We start from the raw sequence: 12191 nt of genomic DNA, 5'->3' as shown, positions 1-12191 counted from the left end.
TAATTAAGCAAAACTCAATTCCTATTCTTTATCATACAATATATGAAACATCAACCAAGTGAAGATGGAACATGAAATATAGGCATTGGGTTAGGATTATGATCAGAATGATAACATACTTTAATAAGTCTACCTGCAAGTATAATCTCTATATTATTTTTTAAATTTAATCCTCTCAAAATTTTGATGTCTTTGTTGGGAAAAACTGATTGGCTATTCTATCTTTAAGCATATTTTACTGAAGACAGCAGTAAATGTGCTGTGCCGCATAAAAGAAGTGTAATTAAATTGTGAAAGAAATATTTCATTCACCATTTCTCAAATTACTTTACACAGTACTCTTTTTGTCATTTCACTTAAACTTTGCACTTATTCAAAAATACAGTTGTAATCTGCATTTATCTGAGGCAATTTTTATTCTGTTCCACTCTGGCATGAACTTTAGGATGCACTAGATTTGTACTGCAGGTCAAATTTATCATAAATTTGGTGTGCAATATTAATGCCTATCAGAAAGATTCATAGTCAATCTTCTTTTTTCTGTTTTTACATGCATTAGGTAATTTTTTTTTAAAAGCTTGTCATTACTGCATATGTTGTTCAGTGTCAGTGACTAATATATTTTCCTTTAAATATTTAAAGCCAGTAATATACTGAAGCTTTAACTGAAATGTGAGCATACATATGTCAAATCTAAACAGCCTTTATGTAGGTTAGGGTTGTCCGATGCTTTGGATTCAATTTCCAAAAGCCTGCAAAGACAAGAGATTGCCAACATAGCAACTGACTGCAGTACTTTAAAGCAGCTATGACTTTTTCCTAGATCACTTTGGGGGCTTTGATCTAAGTACTGCATAGTCCTAACCAGTGACGTGCGGTGACGTTTATAGCTGGTGAGGCAGCAATTTTTTTAGACTTGTGGACTTCAACTCCCAGAATTCCACAGTCAGGCATGCTCAGTTGCGACCTGCCGCCCTCCGCCTTGGGATTCGGCCACGGCACCGCCTGCCAGAGCTGCGTGGAATCCGGGGCACGCTTGTCGGGCGAGGGCAGCGCAGGTGGGGAGCGGATGGAGCGGAGGTAGCCTCTCCCCCCCACTTCCCGCGCCCAAAAGAATAAAGAGAACCTCTGCCGCCGCCCAGGCAACCTGGCCGGCCCCTCTCGCGGCGGCTCTCTGGTGCCGAGCTTGGGAGTCCCTGGAGGAGCTGGCGGGGGCTGCAAGCACCACAGGCTGGACTGGAGCCTCGAGTCTAGGGCAGCGAGTCATTCGATAGGAAACTTGCCTCTTGGAAGGAATGACTTGGCTTGGCTCCTGCTTTGTCTCTCCTGCCTCTTTGCTTCTCCGTTCGGGCGTTGGGCGGCAGATTGAAAGCGGGAGCCAAGTTGGGTCATTCCTCCCAAAAGGCAAGTTTCCCATCGAATGACTCGCTGCCCTGATGATGAGAGGTTAGGCTGTGCCTCACTTGACTGCACGTCACTGCCTAATGCATAGTTATATATTAGCAGAGAAGTATAATAACTTCTTATGAATTTTAAATTGGATATCATATAATAGCGTATTTTGATATTTTAAATCATCTTTATTTTCTTAACTGAGTGTAAATTTTGAATGAGGGAGATAAATGAATCATAAATAGTTTTTCTTGTTTTATTTAAAAATAATCTTTTTTTGCAAGCTGAGGAAGCGTAACATTTCACAACTGTATTTGTTCAAATCCAAGTATTTGAAAGTATTATACATGAGCCATGGTTGCCATTGCATTTCCAGTTTCCTTCAGTTTAACCATGTAAACTTTCATATTTTTTTTCTGAAATAGCAATCAGACACATAGCAAATAACAAAATAATTCGCAATATACTTTAAAATATTCTAAATATCTTTTCTGAAAACATTCAGTAAATTCCAGGCAGCTGAGCAGATTTTCGCTTTCACACTGGATGAATGTGTCGATCTTTTGCCAAATTAAACATTAAAGTGTACTGCTTAGTCCAATCAATTACGTTGGGCTTGAGAATTCCAAAGCATCTACATTGAAAGAAGTCTGCAATGTTCTGGAAGAATCCAAGACTAGAAAAGAAAGAAAAGTAACACAGACTGAAAATAACCTTCATATTATTATTATTATTATTTAAAAGCATTTTATGCTAGCAGAATCTCAATATCATGGAAGTGTCCAAGAACTATTGATAAGTTTACAAATGAATTGCTTTCAAACAAGTACAATGTATATTAGTCATTCCCCATTGTTTGGATCAGTGGCACACTTGGAATTTGAGAAAACACTTGTGGCTTGGTGATTTCCTACCAGAATACCATGACAAAGAGGACATTTCCTATTTACAGTATTTTACAAAACACCTTTCTTTAGTAAGCAGTTTTGTGAAATCATGAAACAAATTAGAAATAGGTTTTGAGTTCCAAACTACTGAAAACATTTTTTTAAAGACATACCTTTCTATTCTGACACTGAAGTCACAGAATGCAAGTAAAAGTGAAGCTTAACAATAAGAAACTAAGTATATGACAGATATAGTATTTGCCTCAAAATGCCAAACTGTGTTTCACTTTATGTATAGATTTTAAATTACAGACCATCATGAAAGACAGGTATCATTCCTTGTCAGGCCCCAAAACCAAGAAAGACTACAGAATTACTTCTAAGCAGTTTCCTTTATTGTTCCTTATCTATAGATAGAAATCTTGCCAAACTAAAGCAACTACTTGCATCATGATATACTCTGAGAACATGTAGGGAATAGCTATCTTGACCTTCTTTCTCCCGATTAAACTACCTAAATTTGAACTCTAGCTGAAAAGAGAACAACATGCATGACATGTAACAATAACTCGTGTCCCAAGCATTAATTACATTTGAAGGAAGTGTATGCACCCCAACCATCTTTTTACTACTGAATAATTTGGTAATTCTATGAAGAAGTTGCCTCATTCCCTCTACATACAGAGATCATCTTAAATTTAAATCTACAAACAATTGCCCTGAGCGCTTTTTTATTTATATGCAAGATACACAACAACTCTTTATGTTGTGTGTGTGTGTGTGTGTGGAGGGGGGATAGGTTTAGTGGAGGTGGTTGCATATTTTAAAGCAGTTATATATTTTTAAAGCAAGCCAAATTTAACAACTATGATTACTTCAAGCAGAAACAGTTATTGAATAATGATACTTTCTAAATTGACTTACTTATATGGAGTCTTCCTAAGTGAAATAGGATGTTTGGAATATTTACTCTGCTTCCAGAGTGCAGTCCTTTCATGTGAAGTCAAGCCAAGAAATGCAATCTGAAAATGAAAGAATTAAAAAGGAAAAGACTAACAATGTCAATTATATATGGACAAAATGAAATGTCAAAAGTACTTGATATAAGTCCTGATATTTATTTACACATACGCACAAGCATATACATAGGCACACAGACACATGCACATATATTTAAATGTACAGTATATATATAAATTATTTGTTTATGTATATGGATGTGTGTGAATAAACCTTGCATTATTAATAACGTGGTAGCAAAATTAATGCATTTTTTGTTTTGAACTTAAAAAACCCCCACTGTGGTTATCAAAATGTACTTTTATCTATTAGTTCTTGATGGAGTAAATATAAAGCAGTATGAAAAAAGATATCCCACGTATAAAATTACTTTGAAGGCTGACTTTAACAATCAGTTTTGTGTAGAATAACATTATTTTTGTTTTTGAAAGGAAGAAAGTAATTAAATACTGGCTGAATTCTTGGCAACTGGACAACAGTAGAAGTGTCATAGGTCTTCATATCTTGGGTAGCCAAAGTGCCAGTCTCTGTTGGCCACAGCAAATAAAGAAGGCAGCATAATGCTCCTAGTCACAGAAGATCTAGCATAGAAAAACTACTGATAGTCCTCAAGTTAGAACAGTTCGTTTAGTGACAGTTCAAACTTACAACGGCACTGAAAAATGTGACTTATGACTGTTTTTCACATTTTCGACCATTGCAGCATCCCCGTCATATGATCATCTTTCTTACCTTCTCACAAGCAAAGTCAGTGGGGAAGCTAGATTCACTTAACAACCGTGATTCACTTAACAAGCGTGCCAAGAAAGGTAGTAAAATGGGGCAAATTCACTTAACAAATGTTTTACTTAATAGAAATTTTGGGCTCAATTCTGATCATAAGTTGAGGACTGCCTGTACATAAAGCTGCCCAACAGAGCAGTTTTCAGTTGAGAGGTAAACACTCCATGGGGCAGGTTAAATTCTTTATACCAGCTTGGATGCTTGATGACAAGATAGACAGACTGATAGATGAAGTTCCTTCATTAGGACATGCTTTTCTCAAGAGCAAATCTTTGCCACATGTTAGAATTAAACTGACAGCCCAACCATAAAAGAGTAATTTACCTATGGCAGGGAAATCCTAAATCTAGAGATGGTGCTATTAGGAATCAGCAATTATTGCAAGAGGATATTTTAAACTACAAAATAAGGTTTCCCTTCTGTGGATAAACTATGCCAAACTGATATATTAAGGAACAATATTACTGCCTATTTTGTTTTACGTACAAACAAATAAAAATAAAGAAATATAATAGACATGGCTGCAGTTGACCCAAAAGAATATTGAACCCTTTGTGGTAGATATCCCTAGTAAAATCCTAAATAGCAAATGGAAAACAACTACATTTACTGATAATAATAATAATAATAATAATAATAATAATAATAATAATAATAATAATAATAATAATAATAATAATAATAATAATAATAATAAAAATTTATTTGTTAGCCGCACCCTCTCCCGAAGGACTCGGGGTGGCGTACAATAAAAAACATATAAAATACAAATATGGACAATACATACACAAAATAGACATATACATGGAGGAGGTAGACAGATGGATGGAAACAATTAAAATCACAGTTTAAAATCCCCTAAATAAAATCACAAAATTAAAAAACCCGTCAGGAGCGATATCATCAAACTATGGTTGAGCCAGGCCAGCTACTCGGAATAGGTGGGTCTTGAGCTTTACACGGAAGGCGCGGAGGTCAGAGGTAATCCTAATATCCGGGGGGAGGTCATTCCACAGGGCTGGGCCCGCCACAGAGAAGGCTCTGCTCCTAGGCGCCGCTCCCCGGCACTGTCTGGTGGACGGCACCTGGAGAAGTCCCTCTCTGTGTGAGCGAATTGGTCGCAGGGATGTATGGGGCAGAATACGATCCCGCAGGTATGATGCAGTCCTGATTGTTACCAATTCATTGGCATCATGATTAAATATGCACAAAATGGATAATTTAGAAATATTAACTAAAAGTGATACATTGTAGGCTGTCGAATAACAATGCAATACTTTAAAGTAATATACATAAAAAGTGTACCTGGTAAATCTGAAGGATTAACCATAATGCAGCCCATGAAGTGTGAAAAAGTACAAGCAGGAACACATATAGCACCCAAGGAGAACAAGATACGATCTGTGTGAAAGACATCCAAACTCCATCTTTCTGATATGTTGTTGTGCAACGTTCTGACCAATCTAAGGGAAGTAATTTTAACTTTAAATAAAGGATTACTTTAAAAAAAAAATCATGACGAACTGTGTTTTCATTTATAAAGTTTCGATCCTATTTTTACCGATAAAACAATCCCAAAATGTATTATCTATACTATCCATAAGTACTACATGTTTATTGATATATTTAGCTGCCAGGAAGACCAGCTTACTCTAACAATAAATATGAGCAACCATCATAGAATCAAAGAACTATTTGTAGCAAAATTCTCTGCAATGCAAACTATGTTCACTAGAGATAAGGTTCTACATGCACAATGTAGCCTAATGAAAAGGTGTAGTTATATATTAATCTTATATATATAATCATATGTATACACTTGGACTCAAACCTGCTATTTGCAAACAAAAACATAGAATGCATACATACAGAATACATAAGTTGCTGCCAGTCCTTCATATTTTCCAGAAAGATGCCAGTTTCGTAACATTTTAGAATACTGAACAATACTGTCCTCAAATTACATATTAGACTTACTGGAGATCAACACATCATATTTTCTCTCTAAACAATGAAATAACAGTTAGAAATACATACATATAATAGTTCCATGTATGGCCCAAATATTCAGCAAGATCAAGAAAAAGAGGAACAGGATGAAATAGCCGTGGTTACCTACACCTGGTTCAAAGAGAATGGTTAAAAATTTGTTAATATAATATTCACAGAATAATTATTCTATCTAAAAATGGTAGAGAGTATTTCCGAGTATCTACTCTCCCAACCTACTATACATGGGGGTGGCTGGGTATAGGGAATTAAATAGGATTGGTATATAGGTAGTCCTCAACTTCTGACCACAATTAAGCCCAAAAGTTCTGTTGCTAAGCAAAACAATTGTGAAGTGAGTTTTGCCCCATTTGATGATCTTCCTTGCCACAGTTGTTAAGTGAATCGTTGCAATTTTTTAAGTTAGTAAAATTATTGTAAAGTGAATCTGGCTTCCCCATTGACTTTGTTTGTCAGAATGTCAGAAAAGGTGATCACATGACCCCAGGACACTGCAACTATCATAAATATAAATCAGTTGCCCGTATCTGAATTTTGATCACATGATTATGGGGAGGCTGCAACAGTTGTGGGGAAAATGATCATGTTTGTTTGTTTGTTTGTTTGTTTGTTTGGATTTATATGCCGCCCTTCTCCAAAAGGACTCAGGGTGGCGTACAACATTAAAAAAACACACATCCCAAAAGTTTAAAAAAATTAAATCCATATCCAAAAAAACAAACCGAATTTAAAAGACAATACATTTAAAATAAGTTAAAATTAACAGGCCAGGCCGGCTTGCTGGAAAAGCCAACTTTTTAGGGCGCGTCGGAAGGACCGGAGGTCAGGGATTATGTGAAGTTCCGGGGGCAGCTCATTCCAGAGGGAAGGCACTCCCATAGAGAAGGCTCTCCCCCTGGGGGTCACCAGCCAACACTGTCTGGCCGACGGCACTCTGAAGAGGCCAACTCTGTGGGATCGTACTGGACGGTGGGATGCTACTGGTGGCAGTAGGTGGTCTCGCAGGTACCCTGGGCCTAAGCCATGGAGCGCTTTAAAGGTCATAATTAATACCTTGAATCGCACCCGGAAAACAACCGGCAACCAGTGCAGGCCGCCTAAAAGGGGTGTAACATGGGAGCACCTAGGTACCCCCATGACAACCCGCGCGGCCGCATTCTGGACCAGCCGAAGCCTCCGGGTGCTCTTCAAGGGCAGCCCCATGTAGAGAGCATTGCAGTAGTCCAGGCGAGAAAGGATGAGGGCATGAATGACTGTGCAGAAAACATCCCGATCCAGGAAGGGGCGCAACTGTCGTACCAGGCGAGCCTGGTAAAAGGCCCCCCTGGTCACGGCCGTCAGGTGTTCTTCTAAACTAAGCTGTGTATCCAGGAGGACTCCCAGATTGCGAGCCTTCTCTGAGGGGGCTAAAATTTCTCCCCCTATCGTCAAAGATGGGACAAGATGTACAAATCGGGATGACGGAAACCACAGCCACTCAGTCTTGGAGGGATTGAGCTTGAGCCTGTTCCTCCCCATCCAGATCTGCACAGCCTCCAGGCATCGGGACATCACGTCGATGGCATCGTTTGGGTGGTTTGAGGTAGAGATGAAAAGTTGGGTATCATCAGCATATTGATGATACCGTACCCCAAAACCACGGATGATCTCGCCCAGCGGTTGTAATTTTTTTCCAGTGCCATTGCAACTTTGAATGGTCACTAAGTGATTTGTTGTAAGTTGAGGGCTACCTATATTTCAAAGCTCATCTAAACTTAATGTAACAAAAATGCAATGCAATGCAATCCCACATGAGACACTCCAAAGGAAGTCTGTCTTCAGTAAGTGTAATCAGAATTATTTTTAATCTTTAATCGCGTACCAACTCTGCTAACACTATCTAATATTGTACATTGCCAAGCTGTGCCCCATGTCAGCATCTCTTCACACAACACTCAACCACTAGAGCTTTTCCTCTGTGATCTATTAATGGCTGCCCTTTTAAGACTTCAGAAATATTCCTGGCATAGACCCCCTAGGAAAGGAATCCTGGTTGTGCTAAAATAAACTCACCTACGCATCGTCCAATCCAAATGCAATGTTGATCATATCTAGCAACACATGAATCGCAAGCATGGCAATGCATAGATCTCAAAGGTTTCTTAATCTGAGTAAGAAAATACACAGAAAAAAAAAGATTATGTACATCTCATTGAATGTAGTAGTAAATGTTCTCCTGCATTTCAAATTTTAGACCTTTATCGTAAATTGAAGTTCACCCTAGAAAAATAGCTGCTTATATTAAATCTAACAATGAGAGTCACAATCCCATCTTTAATTACTTTTTTTTAATTCAGAAAGGCCTCCACCCATGTGTATATTTCGTATCTCAGTGGTTGGGCAGCTTTCCATTCAGATCACGTATCCTGAAAGCTTCTTCCAACAGCTCTGAATTTATCTGATTATGTTTAGCCAGCGTTAGAAATGTTTTGTTGACATAACATTTATTGACATGGAGTGTTGCTGTACTTTTAATTTTAAATACAATGATGCTCCATAATGGGAAAAAGTGTTTTGATGGATGAATATATTTTATAGACTGCTGTGAATTAGAATGACTATTAACAAGGGTATGATATGCTGAAAGGATACAGGAAGGCAAGAAGGACTATGTTTGAACACGCTTCCTCATTATTATCAGCATTTAAGGTGACTTGAAGGGCTCTTTGGATACTGATCCTGCTTTCATCACTTGAAATACGGTAGGACTGGTTCAAAAAATGCAATGCATTATGCTTGAAAGAATCACAGCAGGAAGGACAGTGTATTACACTCAGTCTTCATTAGTGAAACTGGCTTTCTTGTTCATGACTTAGCAACTTCCTATGCTTACTAAGGGCAATTTCATATCATGTGTCCACCAGTAGATGTTTAAAAACAAATAAATTGAAGTGAGCCAGGCCTAACAAGCAGAAATGATTTCGGTAGTGATGAGCCATTGCTATCCATGTTCCTTTTAAAATTTTACTCCTATTTGCAGAGAGAAAAGTTCCAAAAGTGAGTTCTAAATTACATATAATAGTTAGATGTTAGTAGAGGTGAGCTGCTGCTGGTTCGGACCGGTTTGCCCGTACCAATAGTTCCTGCCACTGGCTGGGCCCGCCCCGGTGCTATCCCGTTCTCTATATCTCACCCTCTGGCTCGCTCACCTTGTCCACGCAGCCCAGCTGATTTCTGTGCTTCGCCCATTCTACTCACCAAGGCTGCCCAAGGAGGTCTGCTGGAAGCCGCGCGCATCTAATTGTTGTGTTTTTGAAGCTTCATGCTAGCACGGAAGCCACACATGCACCCGCTCCCATTTTTGGTTCTGCACTAGGTGAACTGGTTGTTAAATTATGTGACACCCACTACTGGATGTTAGTACTGAGCAAAATATAAATACACTCTCTCTAAGGAATGGCTAGCATGAAATTAGGGTTTCCAGAAACAACTAGTCTGTAAACATCTTCCCTAAAAGGGTACCAGACCAGCCAAGTTTTATATTCTGTTTTGATATTATAGTACACTATATTCATGTTTAAACCGAAGTGTGATAATGCAAAAAGTAACTTGAAGAAACATGCCTCTCTACTATCATTAAAAAAATCCTTTAAAAAATCAAATTATTTAAGGCATCACTTCTCAACTTACAAGGCATGTTGTGCAGAATGTTCTGAAGTCCAAAGAGCCAGATTCCCCAAGGTTAATAATATTCTGAAAGACAGATTAGGTTTTGCAAACATGTTTATATCTCAATGCTTCAGGGTATCATAACATAAGACCTGAAAACTCTTAACAGACTTAACGTATTTCTATAATACAACAATTGCAGGGAGTGGATGACGGTTAAAGCGGGATTGCGACTGTTGTCTATTTCAAGCATATAAATAATATTTTAACTGAACATAGGTTTTTTTTAATGATTAATATGAAAATATACAAACTGCTGCAAATACAAGATACTTTCCTCTTTAGGGAATTGGGAAGACAGAAGAGGACTCACAAAAGTTGTATTAAATAACATTATCTTAATAAATATACATAATTCCTTTTTTAAAAAACCCTTTCCTAAGGTGGTACCCACCAGCTACGTGGGCGCTATTAGAAATACTAGGCTGTTTTATAATAATTTTCAGCAGTGGAGCTATTATGATCTTAATGGTACCCAGTCTCAAATACAAATCATTTCCTTTACTCTTACACCAGTCCATTTCTCCTAGGTAGCAAGTAAATAATCATGAACCTGCTCATTTAATTCATTTCTAAAGACCTCACTGCAAAGCTAGGTCCCAGCCATGCACGATTCCTGTATTATTTATGAATGTAAGCATATACACATAGCACAAACACTCTCCCCTCCCCCAACACACACACACAAACCAACCAACCACCAAGTAATTTGTGGGCATGTTTTTTGTTCAGGAAATATGGTATAAAATTAGCAATCTTGGTGGACGTGAAAATGATGTGTCTGAAGAGAAGGAAAAAATAATCCTTTCCTATTACTCCCTTTTGAAAACTCTCTGTGTAGGGGACGAATGGATGTATTTGCACTTCAGGAAAGTGTTTTATCTTATACTTATACTGAATGGAATGATATCACTACTACTATTTAAAAAAAGTCAAACAAATCATGCCCCCCCCCCCCCGCCTTGCAGTCCCAAATTTGACACTTGTATAATTTTCTATTTCTCGGAGGACAAGGAACAAGGTTTCCTCACTCTGAGCCATTCAAGGTATATTTCAACCTAGTTCCCAACTACCATTTTGCCCTAATTTTGTTTTCACATTCATAGATTCAGGAACATTTGAAAAATGGATGTCAATGAAGATTCAGATCTTTCAGATATTTCCAGTCACAAAAGCATGTTATTACTATTTTGTCACTCAATCACTATTTTATCACTTGACTTTATTCCATCAAACAAGCCTACACATGACTTCAGAAACTCAAACTGGTACTTATGACCTATCTTGGAAGCTCTAGCTGTTGCAGCATCCAAACACTCAGCAACTGGCTCACAATTACAACCCTGCACCATTCAGCAGTCACACAATCACCATTTGCAACCTTCACTGACAAACTAAGTCAATGAGGAGGCTAGCAGGGGGTTGCAAACGACAATAACATGATGTCATGTTTAATGGGATTCACTTAACAATGGCAACTGGAAGAGTCAGAATGCCACTGCTAAGTAGAATGGTCATGTAATATTGTGCTTTATGACTATTTTGCGTAGTGATGGAAATTCCAGTCCCAAGATTGTCGTTAACTGAGGACAACATGTACAAGCAAAAACAAAGAATTTTTTAAGACTTCGACTATAGTACACTGCCCAGTGACATTAACGGTTACATTAGCAATCCTGAAAACTGGATATTGTCTCACACATCATAATGACCCTCCATACTGTGGCTTGGCTTTGTTCCTCTATATCTGAAGTACTGTCTTTTCTCTGCTTCCAAAGTACAGGTAGTCCTTGACTTACAACAGTTCATTTAGTGACCGTTCAAAATTACAATGGCACTGAAAAAAGTGACTCATGACCATTTTTCAGTAATGTTCTTTGCAGCATCCCCATTATCATGTGAACAAAATTCAGATCCTTTGCAACTGACTCATATTTATGACGGTTGCAGTGTCCCGGAGTCATGTGATCACAAGTAAAGTCAATGGGGAATCCTTACACACTTAATAACAGGGTTACTAATTTATCAATTGCAGTGATTGACTTGGGCAAGAAAGGTCGCAAAATGGAGCAAAACTCACTTAACAAATGTCTCACTCCACAACAGAAATTTCAGGCTAAATTGTGGTTGTGAGTTGAGGACTACCTGTAAGACTTTTCCAAATTTGTCCCATTGGCAACACTTGATGAATTTTGAGGAAAACATAGCAAATGTTCAAATTGTATGAGAAATATTGCTTTTCAATATTAATTACTATATTGTAATTACTTGAAAAGAACTATTGAATGTGTGAAAATACCTTTTTAATCTCTTCTTCTGTACTTTTAATAAATCCAGGATCAGTTCTGACAGTTTTGTAAAAGTAATAGATAAGGCCCACCATGCCAAAAA

General features: G+C 37.9%; 1 protein-coding gene across 1 annotated transcript in view; it reads right to left on the bottom strand.

The window, feature by feature from the left end:
- Positions 1-1632: 1632 nt before the first annotated feature.
- Positions 1633-12191, bottom strand: part of ZDHHC13 (zDHHC palmitoyltransferase 13) — a 29638-nt gene continuing 19079 nt past the window's right edge. Inside the window, exons 11-17 of the mRNA XM_081945320.1 lie at positions 12100-12189; positions 9762-9824; positions 8145-8238; positions 6120-6203; positions 5388-5545; positions 3204-3301; positions 1633-2068 (exon numbers count right to left, since the gene is read on the bottom strand). Of these exons, the coding sequence (XP_081801446.1) occupies positions 1930-2068; positions 3204-3301; positions 5388-5545; positions 6120-6203; positions 8145-8238; positions 9762-9824; positions 12100-12189 (726 nt within the window). The 3' untranslated portion in view covers positions 1633-1929. The remainder of the gene's footprint in view (positions 2069-3203; positions 3302-5387; positions 5546-6119; positions 6204-8144; positions 8239-9761; positions 9825-12099; positions 12190-12191) is intronic.

This window comes from Natrix helvetica, assembly GCF_964273705.1.
Source record: "Natrix helvetica genome assembly, chromosome: 1".
Taxonomy (NCBI): domain Eukaryota; kingdom Metazoa; phylum Chordata; class Lepidosauria; order Squamata; family Natricidae; genus Natrix; species Natrix helvetica.
Note: the sequence above shows the minus strand (reverse complement) of the source record. Positions and strands in the feature narration are given on the sequence as shown.